The 27,884-nt window shown below is 35.8% G+C and overlaps 1 protein-coding gene across 1 annotated transcript in view; it reads right to left on the bottom strand.

The window, feature by feature from the left end:
* The window catches only part of Irc (Immune-regulated catalase), a 39,769-nt gene extending 12,500 nt beyond the window's left edge, over positions 1–27,269 (bottom strand). The window contains exons 1-8 of the mRNA XM_073959992.1: positions 26,613–27,269; positions 26,409–26,517; positions 17,414–17,744; positions 17,180–17,348; positions 16,930–17,117; positions 11,729–12,463; positions 11,497–11,661; positions 11,271–11,391 (exon numbers count right to left, since the gene is read on the bottom strand). Of these exons, the coding sequence (XP_073816093.1) occupies positions 11,271–11,391; positions 11,497–11,661; positions 11,729–12,463; positions 16,930–17,117; positions 17,180–17,348; positions 17,414–17,744; positions 26,409–26,517; positions 26,613–26,718 (1,924 nt within the window). The 5' untranslated portion in view covers positions 26,719–27,269. The remainder of the gene's footprint in view (positions 1–11,270; positions 11,392–11,496; positions 11,662–11,728; positions 12,464–16,929; positions 17,118–17,179; positions 17,349–17,413; positions 17,745–26,408; positions 26,518–26,612) is intronic.
* Between the last annotated feature and the right edge of the window lie 615 nt (positions 27,270–27,884).

Here is a 27,884-nt window from a genome sequence, read left to right as displayed (position 1 = left end):
GTAACCGATGGAGAGCTAGAAAGATGTACCAAAGGGTTTTTGGAAATTCGACCTCTAAGTGTACGAAAAGTACAAAAATCAAAAAATTTAGTACCAATTGTATATTTTGAACGGATATAGCTAGAATCAAGGAATTTGGTATGGAAATCAAGACTGGAAAGTGGTGTCGATATAAGAATGTTGGTATGGAAATGCGTACTCGTGTGTACGAAAAGTACTAAAAGGTACTAAATTTGGTACAGTTTGGATTTGGATGAACCGACGGATGTGGAATCCTGGAATTTGGAATTATTATTACTGTTAGAGTGTGGGGTTGAGATATGGTGGGAGTTTTGGAAATTAGTACTCATGTGTACGAAAAGTACTGGTACTAAATTTGGTACAATTTGGATTTGGGTCAACGGATAGGGATGGAATCTTGAAATTTGGAATTAAGATTACTCTTAGAGAATAGGGTTGAAATATGGTGATACAGTCGAACCTCGATTATCCGTGAATTGATTATCCGGGAACCTCCATTATCCGGGATAGAAATGAAATGTTGGTATTTTTTCCATTACCTCTGTTATTCATTGTAAACTCCATTATCCGGCAGTAAAAGCACACCTTCCATTTAATTTGATTAATACAATTTGTGTATTTATGGTATCACAAAAACCTTGGGACAAAGTCAATTCAGATTAATCTGATGACGAATATATGAAGCGTTCAGAGCACACTTCGACTAACTCCATAAAACAAAAAGTTGAGAAAAGCAATGATGAAATGTATATTGTTTTTTTAAAATTCCCCTGATAATATGGATTCAAATATATAATGTACAATGCATAATAGCAGGTATAGCTTTCATCTAACGGTATATAAAATAAAATAAAAACAATAGTCAACAAACAATCGTTAGTAATGTTGTGGTAATGGTGGAGTTAATCGAAGTGTGCACTGAAAAAAGTAATAAAGTTAGGTTTTGAATTTTTTTTTTAACGAAAAACTTAGTTTTATACCCATATATTACAGGTTTCACATAAAAATTAATGTTGCTAGTTCGGTTATAAAACAATATTTGTAATTAATTCATGTTAGCTTTATGTTAGCGTCATTCTTCATGGCTAGGTTTACGACGTTTTCGACGTATGTAATATACGTCAAAAATGTATGTTATATACGTCATAATTTTCTAAAGGCCATCTATGGTTTCAACAGAAGCCGAAAGAGTATTGCATGTGCACGTTGCGAGCAGAGCTACATTTGAATGTGGAGTTAATCGAAGTGTGCACTGAAAAAAATTGCATATTATTCAGTGGTCAATAAAAACTTGTTATTTAAAGGTGCTCATCTTTATTATTCAGGAAAGATATTATAATCATAAATAGATATGGCGATATCAAAGGCTTTGACACTAAAATCTCAAATTTTTCAAAAAGTGGAGTTAGTCGAAGTGTGCACTGAGCGGCTCATATAATTCTACCAAAATAACTCTAATAGGAGCTATACATGCGTCCACAACATTGATGGACTCCATGGATCAAAACAATATCAATTACAACTTTACCGAATACAAGGGAAGCTTGTAACTAACAGGAGGAAAATGCATAAGAAGAGACAAACAAAATCAAAAGCAAATCTTGAATAAATTGCTCTATGTTCTCGAAATATTTTTATGCATTTTTATGCATTTCATTCCATTCCTTTAATAAATATAAAAAATATGTACAATATTCTGCAATTTTTACTTAAAAATGTGTTGAAAAGCTGCAAAAAAAACAATGACTCTATTATCCGGGAAAATCGATTATCCGTAATGCCTCCGGTCCCGACCATCACGGAGGTTCGACTGTAGTTTTGAAAATTCATATGTGTATGGAAAGTACTAAATTGTTCTAAATTTAGTACAATTTGGTCTTTGTGTGAATGGATAGAGCTGAAATTTGGAATTAAGATTATTAGGGGTGAGATATGGAGGGAGTTTTGGAAATTTGTACTTATGTGTACGAAAAGAACTAATTGGTAATAACTATGGTACAATTTGGATTTGGGTAAACGGATAGAGGTGGAATCCTAACATCTGTAACTATCATTACTGTTGGAGTGAAGGATTGATATAATTTTAGAAATTCGTACTTATGTGTACGAAAAGTACCAAATGTTACTAAATTTGGTCAAATTTGGATTTGGGTGAACGGATAAAGCTGTAAACCTGAAAGTTTGAATTAATATTGTTTCTGGAGTGTAGAATAAAAGGTTGTTTTCGAAATTCGTACTTATGTGTACGAAAATATTATATGGTACTAAATTTGGTACAAATTGGATTTGGCTGTTGATAGAGCTGGAATCCTAAAATTTGAAATTATAATTATCCAACAGAATTGAAATATGAAGGTAGGTTTGGAAATTCGTACTTATGTGTTAAAAAAGTATTAATTAGTACTAAATTTTGTACCATTTGTATTGGGTGAAGGGATAGAGCTGGAATTCTAAAATTTGAAATAAAGATTGGAAGGATTTAGATATGGAGGTACTTTTAGAACTTTTAGAAGTTCGTAAGAAAAGTACTAAAGTTGGTACAATTCTTAAAATTGGAATTAAGGTTACTCTTGGAGTGGAGAATTGAGATAGTTTTGGAAATTCGTACTTATGTGTATGAAAAGTACTAAATGGAACAATATTTGGTACAAGTAAAATTTATTTGAATATATAGAGGTGGAATCTTGAAATTTAGATCTAAGATTACTGTTGTAGTGTTTGATTGATATAGTTTTTTGTACGAAAACTATTAAATGGTACTATATTTGCTACAACTTTAATTTGGGTGAACTGATAGAGTCAGAATCCTGAAATTTAAAATTAAGATTACTGTTGGAGTGTAGGAATGAGATAATGATGCAGTTGTGGAAATTCGTACTTATGTGTACGAAAAGTACTAAATCTAAATGTGATACAAATTGTACTTGGGTGAACGAAAAGAGCTGGGATCTTGAATTTTTTATTAAGATATCTGTTGGAGTTGAAGAATGAGTTGATTTGATTATTTTAAATTTATTTATTTAACAATTTATTACTAATTTGAACGAAAAGTAATATATGGTACAATTTGGATTTGGATGAATGAGTAAAGATGGATTCCTGAAAATTAGAATTAATGTGGAATTGAAATATCAAAGTAGTTCTAGATACGAGTAAAATAGGGCTTAGTACAACAAAATTCTCAGTGTTTCCCATTTCCATATTAAGTATTGATTATTTGTATTTTATTCCTCTTCCGCATACGAAGTAGCGGGCATTTTGGTAGTTGTACATATGTATGACACCGAAGCCTGGGTACTTGCGGGAGCAGATAAGACAGTGCTTAGTGTTTTGTAGAGGGCCACCTCATTAATATACTTTATGAGGTCTCCAGCGAATATTTCGAGATACAAAACGAAGGATAAATTGGATATACCCTCCGCCTTATGGTAGAGGGTATAAAAAAGCATAATACGGAGCAATATTTGATATCAACCTGCCGCATTTGTAAAATTTATCATATTTTAGGCTCCATGAAACACTGTCTCTCACCTATCTTAACGCATAGACCCGCTTTTTAATTAAAGAATATTGGTAAAAACGTTACTGCCAACAAAAAACACATAAATACGCATTTTATCAAAACGTTACAGACCCATACACACACAGAGATATTTGAGTTAGTCACTTCAGACAATAAGATGTCATTTTTATTTACAAAAATTACTTTGTTTTTGTTATTATTTTTATGATCGTTTTTAGAACATGGTCAGGCAATTAGGCGCCCGTGTGCGCTCATTTACCGTTGCTCTCTCCACACACACAATTCAACCCATTGAAAAAGCATGCACTCACACAATGACACCCCGTAAAGTGTGCAATAGAAAAGTATGATGCCAGACCCTGTTTTAGAAGCGAATAACAGCCATAGAAACAAACAGCGAGTCAACCTGTCCTGTCAAGTACATACATAAGTACATATGACAATTTTCTTAACGTCTCTGAGACTGGCACGTAATTTTTCTGTAATATTTGTCACTGATTGAAAACGTTTTTTCTTTACTCGCTCAAGAATTAATGCCATGCCATTCAGTGATTATGGTAAGATTCATGCTGTCTGCTGGTGATGTGTGCAACTCTGATTTACAGTCTTATGTTGTTACATATTTTTATGTTTTTGTAGTTCAAATATTGGCTAAAATGTTTTTATTTGCTTCATTAATTTTTCATAATTCAATGGATGATAGAGCGCGACAACGCTTAAAAGTACAGACAGACAAGCAATGAAGATATTGTCATCATCATTGTTGTTATTAATACATATTTCGAGATTACAACAAATGTATGTGTGCCAAATATTCGACGGCTATCATCATCATTGATTATTAGATTAAACTTGTTTTCATTTCAATATTTTTTTTTCAAATTCTAATGGCATTCTACAGATGGTTGGTTGGCAGTTTAGCAAATACACATTAAATATGAAATTTTACACATTCGTTTTTTTCACAAATAACAGTTTAAACAATATACAGTAAGCGGGGAATAAGGTACTCACTGTAGATGAAAGCGTGTCACGATTGTGGCACTTAAAAAAGAACTGAGTACATAAACAACTAAGCACTTCAGTGACAACTAAGTACTAAACACTTTAGTTCTTGTTGTTTAGTGTCACAATCGTGACACGCATCCATCTCTAGTACAAACTAAAACCTTATTTAACCTAGTAGCTAAAAGAAGAGTTTTGAGCAATTATATCATTTTTTGAGTACAGATATTTTAGGCTTGATACTGAAAAGTACAAATTTTTTTTTTTAAATATTGTATTCAGTGATTCAATTGACAATAAATCGTATAATTATTCTTTAAATAAATGAAATCTATGGTAAATTTTTGTCTGTCTCTCTTTATGGCGTCCACTGTATATTCTTCTATCTATTAATTAAAATTGTCAATTGTATTTAGTAGAGGGGTTTTTTTCAAGTGATCATATTTTAATAGGACATTTGCCAATTAATAAAATATGTGTTTTTCAACTTAACAACATTTTGCAATATTGGTTTTTTTCTCGTCTTCCTCTAGAGTTTACGATTTATGGGAGTTAGGAAATATTTGGTAAATTAAATTGAATTTTGTTAATATTCGAATCATTAAGATTTAGATAAATTATATCTTGTACATGTTCGCCACAAAGGAAGTAGAAATACTGGAACGCAATTAGAAGTATGACACAGAATAAAGTAATTATAATTGTTTGTGTGATTTGCAACGGAATTTTGTTTATTAAAAACGTATGTGCGTGAAGATAAAGTCGATTTTAATTAGGGAAACCACCACTTAGCGGAGACACGATGTGCGAGGATAGGTAGGGTGTAAAAGGAATGCGCCTTCATGGATGGTACCGTTGGAAAGGTGATTCCCTCCTCTAACCGAAAATATATCTTAAAAATCCAGCCTCTAGTGGTCCACAAAAATATTCCTCAAAAAGCCAGGCTCTAGTGGTCCACAAAAAATATTCTTTAAAAATACCGGCTCTGATGGTAAAAAAAAAACTATTCCTTAAAATACCCACTCAGAGGTCCACGAAAAAAATATTCCTTAGATGTCCAACCTCTGATGGTCCATGAAAAAATCCTTAACAAATCCACGAAATAAAAATATTTCTTCAACCCACGCTCTGATGATCCACAAAAAATATTTCTTATAAAACCACTCCCTGATAGTCCACGAAAAAAATATTCCTTAAAAATCCAAGCTCTAAAGGTCCACGAAAAAAATATACCTTAAAAATCCCTACTCAGATGGTCCACTAAAAAATAGTTCTTAGAAATCCAAGCACTGATGGTCAATGACAAAAAAAATCCTTAAAAATCCACACTGTGATGGTCCACTAATTAAAAGTATTCCTTAAAAAATCCACGAAATAGAGATATTTCTTAAAACCTACGCTCTAATGGTCCACCAAAAAAATATTCCTTTAAAATCCACGCTCTAATGGTCCAGGAAAAAAATATTCCTTAGAAATCCACGCTCTGATGATCCACGAAAAAAAACATTCCTTAAAAATTCACGCTCTAATGGTCCACGAAAAAAATATTCATTAAAAATCCACGCTCTGATGGTCCACGAAAAAAATATTCCTTAGAAATCCACGCTCTGATGATCCACGAAAAAAAAAAACATTCGTTAAAAATTCACGCTCTAATGGTCCACGAAAAAAATATTCATTAAAAATCCACGCTCTGACGATCCACGAAAAAAATATTCCTTAAAAATCCACGCCCTAATGGTCTACGAAAAAAATATTCTGATGGTTCACGAAATATTCTGATAGTCCATGAAAAAAATATTCCTTAAAAATCCTCGCCGTAATGGTCCACGAAATAAAATATTCAATAAAAATCAACGCTCTGATGGTCCACGAAAAAAAATATTCCTTAAAAATTCACGCCCTACTGGTCCACGAAAAAATATTCCTTAAAAACCCACGCTCTGATGGTCGACGAAAAAAAATATTACAAAAATGATGGTCCAAAAATAGTATTCCCTAAAAATACACGTCTGATGGTCCAAAAAAGTATTCCTTAAAAATTCGAGCTCTGATAGCTCTGATATTCCTTAAAAATCCACACTCTGATGGTCCACAAAAAATATTTCTTAAAAATCCACGCTCTGATGGTCCACGAAAGAATGTTTCTTAAAAATCCACGCCCTAATGGTCCCCAAAAAAATAGTCCTTAAAAATCCACGCTCTGATGATCCACGAAAAAAAATATTTTTTTTAAAAAAAAACATTCCTTAAAAATCCACGCCCTAATGGTCCCCGAAAAATACATTCCTTAAAAATCCACGCTCTGATGATCCACGCAAAAAATATTCCTTAAAAATTCACGCTCTGTTGATCCACGAAAAAAATATTTTTTAAAAATCCACGCTCTCATGATCCACCAAAAAAAATATTCCTTAAAAAACAACTGTTTAATGAAAATCCACTCTCTCTTGAAAATCCACGCACTGATATTCCACAAAAAAATATTCATGAAAAATCCAAGCTCTGATGATCCACGAAAAAAATGTCCTTAAAAATCCACGCTCTGATGGTACACGAAAAAATATTTATTAAAAAAAATCCCGCTGTCGTGGTCCGCGAAAAAAATATTCCTTAAAACAAAAAAAAAACGAAAGAAAAGAAAAACAAACCCCTCTAAAGTTGACGAACCCCGCAAACGTTTTAAGGACCATGATCTGCGAATCTGCACCTGGAATGTTCGCACTCTTTATAGAGAAGGTGCAGTCTTCGCATTGACAGACGTACTTCAAAAGTACAAGGCCGATATTACTGCCATACAGGAAATACGATGGACTGGGAAAGGCGTCACAACAACACCTAAAGGTGACGCACTGTATTATAGCTGCCATGACGTAAAGCATGAGTTTGGTTGCGGATTTGTAGTTAGTCGGAGACTAAAACATCTGATATCCAGCTTCACCCCAGTGAATGAAAGACTCGCTGCAATTCGATTAAAAACAAAATTCTTCAACATCAGCTTTATTTGCGCTCATGCTCCCACTGAAGACAAGGACGAACAGACCAAAGATATATTTTACGAGCGCTTAGAAGAAACTTATGGCCGTTGCCCTGTCCATGACATTAAAATTATTCTAGGCGATTTTAATGCCAAAACTGGAAAGGAGAATATCTTTGGTCCAACAGTCGGGAAATTCAGTCTCCACAGTGAAACATCTGACAATGCTATGAGGCCGATAGACTTTGCAGCTGCAAAAAACATGGTAGTTAGCAGTACCAGATTTAATCATCTCGATATTCATAAGGGCACCTGGCTGTCTCCAGATCAAAGAACAAGTAATCAAATTGATCATGTTGTGATAGATGGAAGAGCGTGTTGGATGTACGATCATTCCGAGGCGCAAACATTGATTTGGACCACTACCTTGTTGCAGCAAAAGTACGTACCCGTCTAAACGTTGCAAATAAAGCACGAACAGACACAACTCGGAAGTTGGACATCGATAGGCTGCAAACACAACAGATAGCCACAGCATATTCCACTCAACTAGCCCAATTGCTTAACGCGAGCACTCCTTGTCCCGATAACATAACAACACAATGTCAAAATATTGCCCACTCCATTCAAACAGCCGCAAAATCCATAATTGGATACCAGAGACCTCCACAAAGGAATTCGTGGTATGACCAGGAGTGTTGTGCAGCTACCGAAGAAAAAAATGCTGCATATAGAGCAGCCAAGATCACCCATATGCGTTAACGTGACTGCAACAACAACATATGTTCTCTTTATTCTCAGTTGTCGTGGTTTAGCAAAGGAAAGACTCGCTCAGAGAGGCTAACGCACAAATTATTTTGAGCACCACCGATATAGAGCTACTTTACAATCAGTAGCAACGCGTAGCGCACGAGAGAGATATCGGGAGAAAAGGAGAGAAGAGAAACGTCTTTTCCGCAAGAGAGAAATGGAAAAGCGGGAGTGTGAAAAAATCGAAATGTACAGGACCCAGAATGAAGTCCGAAAATTCTACCAAAGAGTGAAACATCAAACAGATGGCTTTGGTACAGGCACATCCTCCTGTAGAGACCAGCAAGGTAATCTGGTAACAGATACAGATAGCGTGCTCAGGATATGGAAGGAACATTTCTCCAATCTGCTTGTATCCAATAGTAGCGATGACGATGATATTACAGATCCAATCCCAGAAGATGGTATAGAATGTATACCGCCCGGCCAAGATGAGGTAAAAACAGCAATCAACCGGCTGAAGAATAATAAAGCAGCAGGAGCCGATGGCTTACCAGCCGAGATGTTTAAAACCGGAGGCGACGCGCTGATAAGGTGTACATATGCATCAGCTAGTTAGCACCATCTGGCAGGAAGAACGCGTACGCGACGATTGGAACCTGAGCATCCTGTGTCCCGTCCACAAGAAAGGAGACAAGACTGTATGCTCCAACTATAGGAGCATAAGTCTTCTCCCTATTGCCTATAAGATAGTGTCAGGGATATTGTGCGAACGACTAAAGTCAATGGTCAACGAAATAATTGGACCATACCAATGTGGCTTCAGACCTGGCAAGTCCACCATTGACCAGATATTTACCCTGCGGCAAATCCAAGAGAAGACCCAAGAGATGCAGATCGACACATATCACCTTTTTGTCGATTATAAAGCAGCATTCGACAGTCCCCTGCGATCAAAGGTATTCCATGCAATGTCTGAATTTGGTATCCCCGCAAAGCTCATCCGGCTTTGTAAGATGACTTTAACTGATACTAGGTCCTCAGTTAAAATTGGAAAGCACCTCTCCGAACAGTTCAGTACCAAAAGAGGTTTCAGACAAGGAGACAGCCTTTCGTGTGACATATTCAACATTTTGCTGGAAAAGGTAATACGAGATGCAAATGTCAAAAGAAATGACACAATTTACACCAGTAGCCACATGTTACTTGCTTATGCTGATGACACAGACATCATGGGACGATCAGTAAAGGAAGTAACTGATACCTTTAGGAAGGTCGAAGCAGAATCTGCGAAAGTGGGTCTGGCGGTAAACGGCGAAAAGACTAAATTGATGGTGTCGACGCGCAAAGCGTCCATAGAGCTCGGACCAACTGTGGAAGTTGGTACCTATAATTTTGAGGTAGTTAAAGACTTCGTCTACCTCGGCACTGCCATAAACACAACAAACAACATCAGTTGTGAAATAAGAAGAAGAATTGTATTGGCCAACAGATGCAACTATGGTTTAAGTAAGCAATTTAAAAACAAAGCCACATCTCGTCAAACAAAAATAACACTATACAAAACGCTGATACTACCCGTGCTAATGTATGGCTCCGAAGCATGGGTACTTTCGCAAGCAGATAAGGCAGTGCTTGGTGCGTTTGAGAGGAAAATTCTTCGAAAGATCTACGGGCCGATTTGCGTTGACGGTGAATATCGACGTCGTATGAACCACGAGCTATATCAGCTATACAAAGACATGAATATAGTTAAACGTATCGAGATGCAACGATTGCGTTGGCTAGGCCATATCATAAGAATGAGCGATGATGAACCCGCTAAAAAGGCGTATGAATACATGCCACATGGCGGTGTACGCAGAATTGGCAGGCCAAAGAATAGATGGCGCAAACAAGTGGATGAAGAGATGACAAGGCGCGGTATTCCAGAAAGCGAAGCGAAAAACGGCCTATGCCGACGACATTGACATCATGGGTCGATCGGTAAAGGAAGTAACTGACACCTTTGCAAAAGTCGAAAGAGAATCTGCTAAAGTTGGTCTGGCAGTAAACGGCGTAAAACCATGTTGATGGTATCGACGCGTAATATGTCCATAAACACCGCACCATCTGTGAATGTTGGTACCTATAATTTTGAGGTAGTAAAGGACTTCGTCTACCTCGGCACCGCCATAAACACAACAAATAACATCAGTTGTGAAATACGAAGAAGAATAGTGTTGGCTAACAGATGCTACTTTGGGCTGAGTAAGCAGTTTAGGAATAAAGCCACCTCTCGTCAAACAAAAATAACACTGTACAAAACACTGATACTACCCGTGCTAATGTATGGTTCCGAAGCATGGGTACTTGCTCAAGCAGATAAGGCAGTGCTTTGTGTGTTTGAGAGAAAAATTCTTCGAAAGATCTACGGGCCAATCTGTGTTGACGGCGAATATCGGCGTCGTATGAACATCGAGCTGTATCAACTATACAATGACATCAATATAGTTGAACGAATCGAGATACAACGATTGCGATGGCTAGGCCATGTTATAAGAATGAGTGATGATGAACCCGCTAAAAAGGCGTATAAATACGGGCCGCATGGAGGTTCTCGCAGATCTGGAAGGCCAAAGCTTCGTTGGAGCGAACAAGTGAAACGAGATATCACAAAGCTACATATCCCAGATTGGGAAAATACAGCAGCAAACAGAGAGGATTGGAGATTTTTTCTTAGTTCGGCTTATGGAACAAATGTTCTGTAAAATGGCCAGCTAAGTAAGTAAGAAGCGAAAAACGGAGAGAATTGGAGATATTTTCTTAGTTCGGTCTATGGAACAAATGTTCTGTAATGGGCCAGCTAAGTAAGTAAGTGTGGTGTTTTCCGAAAAGAAAATGTTCTTTAAAAATCCACGCTTTAGTGGTTCACAAAAAAAAATATTTCTTAAAAATCCACGCTCTGGTTGTCCACAAACAAGAATATTTCTTAAATATGCTCTTATCACTTACCTATAATACATTGGAATGTTGGTCCAACAGCAGCATCCTTAGCGGGAATTTCAGAAATACCTCCCACAATTAAGTCAATATCTTGCCAATTTTGATAAACTTTCTTCAGCTTTTCTATATCCTGCAAAAAAAAACAAAACAAAAATATGTTTTTAAACAACATTTTGGATAACGAGAGCGTCATGTACCGCTTCAGAACATTTAATCCAACTCTCGTTATACTTACTTCATTAGCTATGAACTGCTTCAAATCATCCCATTTGGATATTTTGACATTGGTACAAATTTCCAAGTATTTATAGTATGGTTGAAGGCCATGATCCCGACCTCGTTGTATATCAAAAGCTAATGCATCGCTGTGAGTTGGACGTCTTGCTGAATCGGGAACAAGCTAAGAAAATGTACAATATATCTGATAAATATGTTGATGTTGTGCAGAACTTCTACGCCAAACTTACACTCTCCACATAGGAATTATCCATATTCATGGTTCGTTGATGAAGGATAGCATTTAAAATTGCATCAATTTTGTTCGAGGTATAGCTGATATTTGTATTATATAATTGTTCCTTTAAAGTAAATATATCTGTGGGTGGATCGCTATTCGGTGTATAAGTATCTTTCAAAGCATAATTATGCAAAACATTGGGCATCATTGAGAGATAGAAACGTGAGGCTGCTATGGCAAATTCATTGGACACCTGGTGTTTGGGTTCCAATTTATCCTTTGTTCGTTTTCTCTGCTCCTTGTCAATTTCATTTACCATGCCCTTACCTAATACCGTTACCAACCATTCTTTGAAAACAATCCTTTGATATATATCGGTATTGATAAGCTTGGCATGTTGATATAACTTCTCATCATCCCATTGTGGATGAGCCTTTTTCAAGTCCATAGCTAACTGATTATGATTGCGCATAAACAGCGTATATAGGGTAATTGTAAATGGATTACTATTCACTCGTGAATCACCAGCCATGAAACATGAGGTACGATTACTACCCTCCTTATCCAATCTATGGGCACAAAAATGATGTGCTTCTTTGGTTACCATCGGCAGCAGAGAGTTTCTAGCCTGCTCGGCATTTGTCGATTTCAGTAAACCATTTTTATACAGACGTATACGACGACGTGATGATTCTGTAAAGCCATACAGTGGTGACATGTCCAAATCCGCTGTGGCTTGATTAAGCTGAAATTGATATTGAAGGTTATTGAAAGTTTATAGATTTTTATGACAGGATTTTTTAAACAATTTCAGGAGCAACGTGGGGTACAATATACCAAGATTTTTTAAAGATTTTTAGGTGCACCATATGAAAACAATAAACGTGGAATTTTAAAGATTTTTAAGAGCACCCCAGGAGGACTATAAACATGGATTTTTTAAGATTATTAGGAGCACCCCAGGAGCTCTATAAACGTGGATTTTTTAAAGATTTTTAGGAGCACCCTATGAAAACAATAAACGTGGAATTTTAAAGATTTTTAAGAGCACCCCAGAAGGACTATAAACATGGATTTTTTAAGATTGTTATGAGCTCCCCAGGAGGACTATAAACGTGGATTTTTTTTAAAGATTTTTAGGAGCACCCCAGGAGAACTATAAACGTGGTTTTGTTTAAAGATTTTTAGGAGCACCCAGGAGGACTATAAACGTGGATTTTTTAAAGATTTTTAGAAGCACCACAGGAGGACTATAAACGTGGATTTTTAAAGATTTTTAGGAGCACCCTATGAAAACAATAAACGTGGATTTTTTAAAGATTTTTAAGAGCACCCCAGGAGGACTATAAACGCAGATTTTTGAAGATTTTTGGGAGCACCCCAGGAGGTCTATAAACGTGGATTTTTAAAGATTTTTAGGAGCACCCCAGGAGGACAATTAACGTGGATTTTTTAAGATTTTTAGGAGCAACCTAGGAGGACAATGAACGTGGATTTTTAGGAGCATCCCAGGAGGACAATAAACGTGGATTTTTTGAACATTTTTAGGAGCACCCCAGAAGGACTATAAACGTGAATTTTTTTAAACATTTTTAGGAGCACCCCAGAAGGACTATAAACGTGGATTTTTTTAAACATTTTTAGGAGCACCCCAGAAGGACTATAAACGTGGATTTTTTTTAAACATTTTAGGAGCACCCCAGGAGGACAATAAAAGTGAATTTTTTAAAGATTTTTAGAAGCACCCCAAGAGGACAATAACCGTGGATCTTTTAACGATTTTTAGGAGCACCTCAGGAGAACTATGAACGTGGATTTTTTTAAAGATTTTAGGAGCACCCTAGGAAGACAATAAACGTAGATTTTTTAAAGATTTTTAGGAGCACCTTAGGAGGACAATAAACGTAGATTTTTTAAAGATTTTAGGAGCACCCCAGGAAGATTTTAAACGTGGATTTTTCAAAGATTTTTATGAGCACCCCAGGAGGATTATAAACGTGGATTTTTCAAAGAGTTTTATGAGCACCCCTGGAGGACTATAAACGTGGATTTTTAAAAGTTTTTGAGGAGCACCCCTTGAGGACTATAAACGTGGATTTTTTAACGATTTTAGGAGCACCGCAGGAGGACAATAAACTTGGATTTTTTAAATATTTTTAGAAGCACCCCAGGAGGACAATAAACGTGGATTTTTAACGATTTTTAACGATTATAAACGTGGTTTTTAACGATTTTAAGAGCACCGCATGAGGACTACAAACGGGGATATTTTAAAGATGTTTCGAAGCACCCCAGGAGGACTATAAACATGGATTTTTTAAAGATTTTAGGAGCACCGAAAGGGGGACTATAAACGTGGATTTTTTAAAGATTTTAGGAGCACCGAAGGGGGACTATAAACGTGGATTTTTTATAGATTTTTAGGAGTACCACAGGATGACTATAAACGTGGATTTTTTAAAGATTTTTAGGAGCACTCCAGGAGGTCTATAGACGTGGATTTTTTAAAGATTTTTAGGAGCACCCCAGGAGCATCCCAGAAACGTGGATTTTTTAAAGATTTTTAGGAGCACCCCAGGAGGACAACAAACGTGGATTTTTAAAGATTTTTAGGAGCACCCCAGGAAGACTATTAACGTGGATTTTTTAAAGGTTTTTAGGAGCACCCCAGGAGGACAATAAACTTGGATTTTTTTAAGATTTTTGGAGCACCCCAGGAGGACTATAAACATGGATTTTTTAAAGATTTTTAGGAGCACCCCAGGAGGACAATAAACGTGTATCCTTTAAAGATTTTTAGAAGCTCCCTAGGAGGGCAATAAACGTGGATTTTTTAAAGATTTTTAGGAGCACCCCAGGAGGACAATAAACGTGTATCCTTTAAAGATTTTTAGAAGCTCCCTAGGAGGGCAATAAACGTGGATTTTTTAAAGATTTTTAGGAGCACCCCAGGAGGACAATAAACGTGGATTTTTTAAAGATTTTTAGGAGCACCCCAGGAGGACAATAAACGTGGATTTTTTAAAGATTTTTAGGAGCACCCCAGGAGGACTATAAACGTGGATTTTTAAAGATTTTTAGGAGCACACTATGAAAACAATAAACCTGGATTTTTTAAAGATTTTTAGGAGCGCCCCAGGACGACTATAAACGTGGATTTTTAAAGATTTTTAGGAGCACACTATGAAAACAATAAACGTGGATTTTTTAAAGATTTTTAAGAGCACCCCAGGAGGACTATAAACGCAGATTTTTGAAGATTTTTAGGAGCACCCCAGGAGGACTATAAACGTGGATTTTTAGAAGCACCCTATGAAAACAATAAACGTGGATTTTTTAAAGATTTTTAGTAGCACCCCAGGAGGACTATAAACGTGGATTTTTAGGAGCACCCTATGAAAACAATAAAAGTGGATTTTTTAAAGATTTTTAGGAGCACCCCAGGAGGACAATGAACGTGGATTTTTTAAGAAGCACCCCTGCAGACAAACAACTTGAATTTTTCAAAGATTTTTAAGAGCACCCCAGGAGGACAATAAACGTGGATTTTTTAAAGATTTTTAAAAGTACCCGAAGAGCACAATAAACGTGGATTTTTTAAAGATTTTTAGGAGCACCCCAGGAGGACAATCAACGTGGATTTTTTAAAGATTTTTAGGAGCACCCCAGGAGGACAATAAACGTGGATTTTTTAAAGATTTTTAGGAGCACCCCAGGAGTACAATAAACCTGGATTTTTTAAAGATTTTTAGGAGCACCCCAGGAGGACTATAAACGTGGATTTTTAAAGATTTTTAGGAGCACACTATGAAAACAATAAACGTGGATTTTTTAAAGATTTTTAAGAGCACCCCAGGAGGACTATAAACGCAGACTTTTGAAGATTTTTAGGAGCACCCCAGGAGGACTATAAACGTGATTTTTAAAGATTTTTAGGAGCACTCCAGGAGGACAATATACGTGGATTTTTTAAAGATTTTTAGGAGCACCCCAGGAGGACAATAAACGTGGATTTTTAAAAGATTTTAGGAGCACCCCCGGAGGACTATAAACGTGGATTTTTTAAGGATTTTTAGGAGCACCCCAGGAGGACTTTAAACGTGGATTTTTTTAAAGATTTTTAGGAGCACCCCAGGAGGACAATAAAAGTGGAATTTTTTAAGATTTTTAGGAGCACCCCAGGAGGACAATAAACGAGGATTTTTTAAAGATTTTAGGAGCACCCCAGGAGGACAATTCACGAGGATTTTTTAAAGATTTTTAGGAGCACCCCAGGAGGGCAATTAACGTGGATTTTTAAAGATTTTTACGAGTACACCTGGAGGACAAAAAGCGTGCATTTTTTAAAGATTTTTAAGAGCACCCCAGGAGGAGAATAATATGGATTTTTTTAAGATTTTAGGAGCACCCCAGTTGGACAATAACGAAAGAGAACAATAAACGCGAATTTTTAGGAGCACCCCAGGAGGACAATAACAAAAGAGAACAATAAACGCGGATTTTTAGGAGCACCCCAAGAGGACAATAAACAATTTTTTTTAAAGATTTTTAGGAGAAATCCAAGAGGACAATAAACGTGGATTTTTTAAAGATTTTTAGGAGCACCCCTGGAGAACAAAGAGCATGAATTTTTCAAAGATTTTTAAGAGCACCCCAGGAGGACAATAAACGTGGATTTTTTAAAGATTTTTAGAAGCACCCGAGGAGGACTATAAACGTCGATTTTTTAAAGATTTTTAGGAGCACCCCAGGAGGACAATAAACGTGATTTTTTAAAGATTTTTAGGAGCGCCCCTGGAGGACAATAAACGTGGATTTTTTAAAGATTTTTAAGAGCACCCCAGGAGGACGTCGATTTTTTAAAGATTTTTAAGAGCACCCCAGGAGGACGTCGATTTTTTAAAGATTTTTAGGAGCACCCCAGAAGGACGTGGATTTTTTAAAGATTTTTAGGAGCACCCCAGGAGGACGTGGATTTTTTAAAGATTTTTAGGAGCACCCCAGGACAATTAGTCTGGATTTTTTAAATAGTTATAGAAGAGACCTACGAGAACAATCAGCCTGAATTTTTTTTAATATTTTTAGAAGGGTCCTATGAGGACAATAAACGTGGATTTTTAAAGATGTTTATAAGCGTTCTATGATTTTTAGGACCGCCCTATGAGGAGTGGATTCTTTTAAGATCTTTAGGAGCACCCTATTCCCACTCACCTGTTCGGGGGCTGCAAACGAACAAGTATTGCCAACGGCCAAAGCACTGCGAACATAATTCAAACATGTGGCCAAACCATAACGATTGTTAGTATTTTCCCTTATTAAAGGAGCGCAAGCTGGATGATAATGACGTGGTTGTAATCGATAGTTTTGGTTGCTACAACACTCAATGGGCATGCCATTACCTGTAGATGAAAATAGATTTATTTTTTATATCGGCAAAATAGCCTAAAATGAAAAAACTTACTCATTGAAGTTACCACAGTTTTACTTAAGTCCGATGAGATAAATTGGGCCCACTGAACAATGGCTAAACTCAGTTGTGGACCTTCTCCATTACCCACATGCTGTTCCTTTCGATTTTCACACAATTCCTTGCTAATGCTTAGAGGCTTGGGAAGATTTTCTGAATACATCTGAAATGTTTTCAGATGGTTTATTAATAATTATATAAGGTATACCTTGTCCTTTTCTTTTTTACCCTGTAAAATCCATCTATGTAATGGCGTGGCAATAACCTTCTAAACGGGTAATGAGCATCACGTCTACTTTGAAGCACTTTTTGACATTCTGAATACAGTTCACTTTTCCTTGGCAAATCCTGGCCACCAAGTATAGCCTCACACCTTTCACCGGACACACCTTGTGGTGCACATTTACTATTATAAATGTACACGGATGATTTCAGGATTTTATCGGCAACCTCGCTATCCCGCAAAGCTTCATCATTTGGCAATGTATCCAAGAGTTGAGCATGTGATATTGTACCATTTTGTACGGTGACATTGGCATTGTAGAGATTCAATTCCAAACTGAAAAAAAAAACAAGTAAAAAGTTGTTAAGTTCTTTTGATACCCTCCACCATAAACTAGTTTAAATTAAAATGGAATAATTAGTTTCCTTTCACATTTTAGGTGGCAAATTTTTTGACCATGGATGTGTTCAGCCAGGTGAAAGATACCGCCTACGGGGCTATATCAAAATGTCGGCCTACTTTACAATTTCTGGTGGAAAAATTGTATAACTGCAGGGAACCTCAAAATACCGAAAATCGGGATGTTCCGTTATATGGGAGCTATACCAAAACGTAGACCTCTGTTAACGATTTTTAGTGAAGAGTATTCGTGGCCACTAAAAACCTCAAATGTTAAATTACAGCTAGTTCGGTTGAAACGTGTTGCTAAAATCCCCAAAATACCAAAAATCGGGAGGTACTATGGGGGCTATACAAAAACATGGAAAAGTTTCGACGCCACTGAAAACCTCAAATATCAAATTACAGCTAGTACGGTTAAAACTGGTAGCTAAAATCCTCAAAATACCGAAAATCGGGAGGTACCGTTATATAGGGGCTATACCAAAATATGGACCTGTGCCCATAATTTTTGGAATATAAGTTTGTTGATCACTAGGAAACCTAAGCTATCAAATTATAGCTAATTCGGTTTGAAAATGTGACTAATACCCAGGTTACACTTAATCGGATTAACCCACTGGGTTTGGATTTCAAATGTCAATTCCATAGTGCAAACGTCAAATAAATACTCTCGAAGTGGATTAACCCGGCAAAAAACTCTAGTGTAACCGTACTATAAAATCTTCAAAATATCTGAAATTAAACGGTACCGTTATATGATGGCTATACCAAAACGTGGACAGATATAGCCAATCATGATGACCAAAATTTCAGCGTTCTGTCTCCATTTTTGTGGATGCTAGAGTGATTACCATAGATGGACGGTACGAAATACATGAATAAATCGACTCAAAATTTTACCCTGATCAAGAATATATATACTTTATAGGGTCGCAAATGATTATTTCAATACGTTACAAACGGAAAAAACAAATTTAATATACCCTCCATACTATGCACTATAGATAATTTGGACGATTTTTGCACTTTTAATAACACAAATTTTCTAATTTGATTCGAAGAAAGAACATGTCAAGGAATATGGATGTGCAATTTACTTTCAAAAATATTCAAATCTCGCGGTATAATTCGAAATTAAAATCAAAATTTCGAAGACAAAATAAAAAATGTTAAAAAGATTAAAACTCAGATCGGAATCTAAACGCAATTTGTAAGAGTTTAGTAATAATCGAATACATAGATATGATATGGTGGCAGTGTGTACTTTCTCCCAAAAAAAAAATCCTCCCAAAATCATGGGTTCTGTAAGGGATTTTTGGCAGCCGTAACTACTCACAAACCCCCTTTCTTTTCCATTATTTTTACAAGGGCATGTCGCACTCAGTTTCTAGTTATTTTATGACCACTAGAATAACTAGTTATTCTGTGGCCACTAGAAGTTGTAAAGTAAGGTGAAAAAAATTTCTATTTGTAGAACAGTTGATGTAGAGAATTTGTTTTTAATTTCATCACACTTCTTTCATTTTATTTCGCTGTCTGCCCGAGTTGAACCCACGAACCCTCTGATTTCTAGCCAAAGATACTACACACTGCGCCATGCACACGAATATTAATGTGCAGTGCACATGTGCACCACGAACTGTTATTTTTTAATTAACAAAAACTCGCGTGCCGACGGTGATCGTTGAACTAGGGATACACGCAGAGAAAAAAATATGATTGATCCAACAATATTCGAAGAGCAAAATATGTATTGTAAAGATATTGTTAAATTCCAAATGTAGTATTGTGATTCCAACAATTGGGTTTTGTTAAATCCAAAAATTGTTTTTGTTAACTAGACAATAGTTCTCTCTTTTCTTCGACAATTTTTTCTCTTCTCTCGCTATTCGAAGCCGTGTTGAAAAAAAAACAATTATGGTGAGTTTTGTTTGTATGACATCATGATGCCTTTATCTTTGTTTTTGTGTGTATGTATACCAACAAGGAGACTCTTGTTTTTATTTGTTTCTGTTTTGTTTCATTCTTCTATCTTCATTGTGCTTTGAGGTTTGGTGTTATACCGGAGTTTGTTATGGTGTTTAATTATTCCTTATGTTGTGGTGGGTGCTTGTGGCTTTTTGTTTGTCTTTGTTGTCAGCCAATGCAGCAAACCATGTATTGTGTTCATCAATGATTGCAATATTATACGCGACATTTATATCCAAGTTATGCGAAAAGTGTATATGAGAAGTATATACACTCAAATCAAAAATTTCTGGGGTGGTTTTTGGGTTGACAATACTTTTTGTAAACAAAATTAGATTATGATAGTTCCTACAATCGGTATTGTTAACGATTTTTACAATATTGCGGAAATTCGAAAGTTGTTTTTGTTTTCTTGTTTTGTTTGGAACAAAAGATGGTATTTTTGGATTTGGATTACAATGTTTGAACAAAACAAATACATTTTTGGAACCAAAACAGATATTTTTGTTCCAACAAAAGCGAAAAATATTTTTTCTCTGCGTGTATGTATTGCCAAGCAAAAATCGATCTTTCGATCTTTTGATTCTTACTTAGAACTCAAGAATCGATCTTTCGATCTTTTGATTCTTACTTAGAACTTAAAAATCGATTTTTCGATTCTTACGTAGGAATCAAAAATCGATCTTTCGATCCTTTGATTCTTACTTAGGGGTAGTTTACACTATATGTAAATGTCATATGACATGAAATTTTCCATCATTATATAGTCGCTACTATGTGCAATATTGGGGATTTTCCTTACGCCATTTACTTTGCGCGTCCACACCAGCAATAATGTAATAAAATTACGTCTCCACATTGCCTGCGTGGGTAGATCATAGCCGACCAAGAAGAGCGAGCGCTTAAATTGTTTATGTGTGGGTAAAATTACACTGACAGAACAGGGTGATGATTTTCATATTGAGTGTAAAATGAAAAATATATTGTTGGCGCGTTCGCTTTGTATGACTTAAATTAAAAATAATATAAATAACTTCATAATTTGAAAAGTATTTTTCTTCAAATGTTAATTTTTTTGAGAGAAAAAACAAATTGTATATAAAAATGATTTTTTAAGACTTTCTAAGCATACATACATTTTTTATTGTTGCATTGCAGACGAGGCATTCTGCGTCATTAAAAATATTAATAAAAAACAAAAATCATTTTCAAATTCTTCCCTCCACATATTTGCTGTAGAACTGCAAAATCTTTTCTGTGTACCCAAAAATAAACAAATAAAGCGGCATCAATCTGCTTGCATGAAATTCAGTACAAGACTGAAGTAAAAAAATCAAAACATTTGCTCTCTTACTTTGCGTTCGGGTCGCGTGTGTGTGATTTGCCGAAAAACTTCGTAACCAAATCAATACCCACGAACGGGTTTGGGGTAGATATGGAATATTTTTATTTCGTGTCATTTGACATTGATAGATAGTGTAAACTACCTCTTAGAACGCACTAAAAGAATCGTTCGATCGGGATGACTCCTTAGTTGAAAATGTGAACGTTTTAGTGTACAATGCTTCGCGTTTAACACTGCCGTACCGTTAGATTAACTTTGTTCATCAGTACAACAAATAATATAATATTGTTGTCTTGCTCTTACCAATGTAATCTGTATATTTCATTTTCGTGGTACATCAAAAAGTCAAAACAAAATTGATCTTTCGATTCCCACTGCAAGAATCGAAGAATCATAATAGAGAATCGATCTTTCGATTCTCCATGAAGTCAAAACTCGATTCCGATTTTTAGATTCTTCAAATCAAAGAATCGAGGAATCGATTACTCGAAAATCGGCTTGCGTATCCCTACGTTGAACACACAACCCTAGTTTTTATAGTCGGACACACACACACACTGTACCACCGTCCTCATTACATAGTGAGGAGTAAAGTAAGTAGGTTTGCCTTGTAATTTTTTTAAGAAGTAACCCATTACTTTTCAGATTACTTGTAATGCGAAAAGAAGCTTGTTTACATTACTTTGTAATAGGTTACGTAATGACTAACGGATCCGAATTTTTGCTGGGCTGTTTTAAGGAATAATTTCCTTCACAATGTTTGTTACATATGGGATACAACCTAAGAAATTTTTTTACTAAATTATAGTTTTATATTATAGACTTTTACAAAATTGTCCAACTTTGTCCGACATTCTGCCATGGGGAATATCTTCAACTAAGGGTTCTGAATCTGAATCCTACATAATATACCAAGTTGCGATTTTTTGCGTTTTTATACCCTCAGCATTTATGCTAACGAGCGTATATACACTTTCATACGGGCAAAATGTGCCTCATCGAAATAATGGTTTTAGACCCCAAGTATGTTTGGACGAAATGTGTTTCAGACAGTTTGGAGTTGATTTAGCCATGTCCGTCCGTCTGTCTGTCTGTCCGTCTGTCTGGCTGGTGTGCACGATGACTCTCGAACGGAGCAACCGATTCGGTTCAAAATTTGGCTTTCGTAATATTTTGCCCAAACTTAGTTTATGTTCGAAGATGGGTTATATCGGTCCACTCCTTCCGGTACCTCCCCCACAAAAGTTCGAAAATGTTCGGAAAATTTGTGCGCACTATAACACTTGAAGGGGGTAACCGATTTGGCCCACACTTTGTACATCTTGAAAATTCTACCAGACTTAGATGAAGTTTAAATATGGACTCAATCGGTCCACTCCTTCAGGTACCTCCCACACAAAATTTCGGAAAAGTTCAGTTTAGGACCTGCTCTCGAATCGCCTTGATTTTTGTTGTAGCAACTTGTATTCGCTGTCCCCCATACGACGGCACAAGTTTCATAAAGGGCAAGTCCATACTTCCTGAGAAAATAGCCTGATAGGTGAAAAAAACCCCTATGACCCCGTGTGTAGTGGTTGGAGCGCAAGGTAAATCTCGAACGGATCTGCCAATTCGGTCCAAAATTTGGCCTTCGTAATATTTTGTCCAAACATAGTTTAAGTTCGAAGATAAACCATGTCGGTCCACTCCTTAAGGTACCTCCCTCACAAAAATTCAAAAATCTTCGGAAAAAATATGCGCACGATAACTCTTGAAGGGAGTGACTGATGTAAACCAATTCTCTGCACATTCTAATATATCTACCAGATATAGATCGGGTTCGAATATGGACTATATTTGTGCATTCCTTTGTGTACCTCACACAAAATTTCGGATAAGTTCACTTTAAGACCTGCTCTCGAATCACTGTGATTTTTGTTGAAGCGATTTGCATTCGCTACCTTCATTACGACGTTAAAAGTTTTTTCAGGAGCAGGTCCATATTTCTTGGGAAAACATCCCGAAAGGTGTAAAAAGCCCTATGTCAGCGTATGTGGCTCTCGAACTGTTCTACCGATTTGGTGCAACATTTGGTCTTCATCATATTTTATTCAAACTTAGTTTCATGGGGCAATACCGGTCCCCAACTTCCGGTACTTCTCCCCAATATTTAAAAAATGTCTCTAAATTGTTAGGACGATATCACTTGAATGGTGCAACCAATTTGGTCCAAACTTTGGATCTCCTAATATTTTGTCAAAATTTAGTTTAACTTCTAAAATGGCCCATATCGGTCCTCCCTAAGGGTACCTCCCCCACAAAAGTTCAACATTTGTGTTAATTCCTAATCCACATTTTTGTCGGCAAGTTCAAATGTTGAAAAAGGGCCACCAAGTTCTGAAGAGACGCTAAATAAATTGTATCTGTCCGTAGATGAAAGTTTCAATTCATATTGGCTGAGGGTATACCTCTGTCGGCAAAGCCGACTGACACTTTTTTACTTGTTTTTTTTTTTTTTTTGGGGTTATATCAGTTTTTTGAAGTTGCCCCCCTTGCAGAAAAAAATATATTTTTTTAATTTTTAGTTTGGTGAGGAAAATATTAAACACAAAACAGCATACGATTTGAACTAAAAATACATTTTCTTTAAAGAAATATTCCCCATGTGGTGTAAAAAGGTACAGACATGTCGTAGTCTACATTTTTGTTAATTATATCTGTAATACCTTTCAACTAGGGATCATGATTTATTTGGTCCTTTAAAAAAAAATAAAATTTATAAAGATCTCTTCCCTAATCAATATTTTAAACATAAGCTTACTTTTAAATATCATATATTAAAATATTTGAAACAGTGCTTAAATTCGTCGCTATCCGATTGTGCTTAAAAGCTTGCCTGTAAATCCTAACAAATTGCAAAAAAATCTATACCCGGGGTTAAGAAAAATTCTTTGGAAACACAAAACTTTGTTCGTAATAAAATTAGTTTCTTATAACCGATGTTCGCTATATCCGAATTATACTGTATAATTCTTTGTTTTAGCTTACTTTTGCATATAAATATTAAAAATGTATAAAAAGTCCATAAGTCCACCGCTATTAATTTTTGCCTCAAAAACAGTCCAAATTACCTATAGTGCTATGCACGCAGAGAAAATAAATATGATTGATCCAACAATATTCGAAGAGCAAAATATGTATTGTAAAGATATTTTTAGATTCCGCATGTGATATTGTGAGTCCAACAATATTTTTTGTTAATTACAACAATTGTTTTTGCCATATCCAACAATAGTTGTTGTCATATCCAACAATAATTTTTTGTTTGATGGACAATATTATTCTCTTTTCTTCAACAATTTTATTCTCTTCTCTGCCGTGGTGCCGTGGTTAAAAAAAAAAAAAAAACAATTTTGGTGAGTTTCCCTTATCTTTGTTTTTTTATTTCGTCTTTGTCTTTTTTTGTGTGTGTGTACGTACACCACTATGAGATTCTTGTTTTTATTTGTTTCTTCCTTCTCATTCTTCTTTGTGTTTTTGAGTTGCACTACAATCTGAGAAATCTGAGAAGTGTTTTTGGTCGTAATTTGTGTTTCTTTTCATATTTACTCGTATTGTGGTTTTATCTTATTCCTTGTGTTGGGGTAGGTGTTTGGAGGATGAACGCAATAGAGTAGTTACGTTTCTTCATTCAATTTAGTTGTGTTCCTTTACTTACCTGAGTTTACCATTTTTACTATTTGTTACCATTTTTAACCTTCAAAGCGTTCCTTAACCCCAAAAAGTTGTTAAACTGGAAGCAATTTTTAAGAGAGTGAGAGAGGAGAGAGAGCAGATATGCCTTTCTCTTCTACCACAGGCTACCAGACAAATTTCTTCAGGTAAAAAATGGTAGATCTGATTTTTCAACATTTGTTTGACGATTATTTGACAATGAAGAAAAAAATTAACAAAAACAGAAGAAAACGGCGAACCCTGACAAAACAAAACTAAAAAATGTGAAATAAAAGAAGAAAATTGAATTTTTATGTTCCTTTTTGACATTGCTACCAGATATATAATTTTTTGTTCTTTTACTTTTCTGGTAAAACTGTTCATGAGAGAGCAATTTTGGCAGTTTTCTCTTTTCCACATTTACCATTAAAACAGTAAAGGAACAAAGCTTTTGTTGTCATTTTAGTTAGACCTGGCAAAACCTTGCCACGCGTAGTTGTGGTCAATGCTCGAAATATTATACGTGACATTTATACCAAAGTTATGTTGCAAGTGTATATGAGAATTAATATGATCAAATCAAAAATTTTAGTAAAAGGTCTTCTGGGCTGACAGTAGTAACAATTCTGTAAAAATTCTAGATTATTATAGTTCCTACCATAGATATTGTCAATAATTTTTATAATATTTACGAAATTTGCAAGTTGTTTTTTCTTCGTATGTTTGGAGCAAACTATGGTATTTTTGAATTTGCATTTAGAATGCTTGAACAAAACAAATGAATTGTAGGAACAAAAATAGCGAAAAATATTTTTTCTCTGCGTGTGGTTGTACAATACATTTTGTACTATGCTTGAATCTGGCACTGCTTACTATCATAATTTTTCCTGTCAAGAAATCCTTCAGTCTCATACTTTTATTTGAAGATTCCTCAAAATTCCTTATTTTTTCGAAATACCCCAAAAAATGCAGCCCTTCTTCTGTCTCAAAATAAATCCGCACGAACCTACTATTCACACATTTTTACAATATCGCTCATTTACTCAAAGAGTAACACATCTCAAAAAATCAAATTTCGAGAAAAACGCGTTTTAAGTTGGCGATTGAAATTTGACCTTCCAACTTAAAAAGTTCATTACACAAAAAATAGACTAACTTGGACCATATTTTGCAAATAGCTGGCCAGATATCAGTGCTTAATTTCTGTGCAAGTTCAAGCATGATGTGATGTGTTTTAGTGCTTCAGAAACTCAAAAACCTTTTTTTGAATTATGCCAAACCCGTAGTAAATGATCTGTAACTCGATGAGTTTTAGAGATGTCAGATTCTGTAAGTCATTTTTGCTGTTACCGACAAAAAGTTGGCATCACTGTTTGTGTCGGTAGAGACAAGCGACTACTTTTTATTCATCGTTAACTTGCCGAAAATGTTCGTTAATTAAAAAGCATTGTAATTTTATCGATAACAGCAAAAATGAGTTACAGAATCCCACTACAGCATGAACATTTGACACAAGATAAAGTAGAAGTCTTAAAAAAATAGAAATTACTAACTCAGAAAAACCATTTTAAATGAGCGAAATGCATACATACCTTTTCTCCTGATTGTCCGATTCTATGCCGCGATGTACAAAATCTAGCCACTCATTTTCGCTGATGGATTGAACAGCATCTAATTCAGTTTTCGTGATAACTATGGGCTCTGTAAGGCATAATGAAAACAAACAGATACACAAAGCGGTGTTATTATCACTATTGGAAATTTTCTAATCGTTATATATTTAATTTGAAATTTACCGTATTGGAAATTTACCAAACCGAAAACAAAAGCGGTTTGAAATAATAAAAATATTAATAATAATATTTTCATTTTAAAAACACCGAAAACTTTGATGAATTTCATCCGACTGTTTCAAACTAAACACAAATTCTCAATATTGCATTGATTGATTATTCACTTAATTTTAGAACTTATTTTTTACACAAAGGGAAAACAGATTATCTTTAAATGTTTTTCTTTTTTCAATTTGTAAACCTGGTTTATTTTTATTTTGCTTTCGAAAAAATCAAACATGCGACGCGATGCGTGCGTTGTAACTAGAGATTTGTTTTCTTTGTTTCTGTTTCCAAAGTCGAATGTAAATTGTAAGCGTGGCCCGGCAGGAGGGCAACCGTTTCGTATTGTTTTCTGCGATGTGTTCAGAATAACAATTTTACACTACTGAAGTGCCAAAATCAATTTCATTTGGTTGGTTGCATCTCCGTTTTCTCGCTGTCTCTGTTTTGTGAGGAGGTGAGGTGGTAGGTAGGCCACCACAAAACTACGCCCGTTTGTTTACTCGTCCGTAATCTCAGTTAAAGCTCATTCACTTTTGTCGTAATCAATCAATACGTAGCGTTGGCCGGTCGCTGATGATCTGATGATGATTATCGAAAGAAATGTGCATAAATAATGCATTTTTGTTTCAGTGGAATATGAGGTGTGGGCAGCTTTTCGCCTTTGGAGTGATGGAAAATTAATAAATAAATTACATTCCATGCTATTTCTGTAGCAGGAATGAATGAACGTTTGCTTTTTAATGGAAAAAGTAACGTTTATTCCATTTAAATATTTTAAAACTGTAACGCACAAGCCACAAACCAAGCTTACCATATCAGGTAAGCTTGGTTTGTGGTTTGTGCGTTTTCCGAATGTAGCACGGACTCATCAGACAACAGTAATGATAGCCCATGGATGGATGACAATGCATCATCAACCAGCAACCGGATGCATTACTCAAGAGGCACTGCTAGACGCTTTGTTATAAACTCAAATTTGTCTTTATTTTTAGTTTGAGAACGGTATGGCCCGGGAATGCCTGCTCCATATTTTTCTGCGCCGTACAGAGTAATCTCGGATCTTGGTTTTGCTTCTTTTGTCACTGTGTCATCCACCATAGGGCGGTGAGATTTAACGGATGCCATGAATGGGTACATTTTGGGAATTGTTAAGGCTTCATCCCCAGTGAGTCTTCGTCATTCCCCGCAATACCCCCAACAGCAGTGTTTAGAACTGCATATTGCTGTTCC

This window comes from Musca autumnalis, unplaced genomic scaffold (genome assembly GCF_047663935.1).
Source record: "Musca autumnalis isolate F117 unplaced genomic scaffold, ASM4766393v1 scaffold_1, whole genome shotgun sequence".
In the NCBI taxonomy this organism is placed as follows: Eukaryota; Metazoa; Arthropoda; class Insecta; order Diptera; family Muscidae; genus Musca; species Musca autumnalis.
Note: the sequence above shows the minus strand (reverse complement) of the source record. Positions and strands in the feature narration are given on the sequence as shown.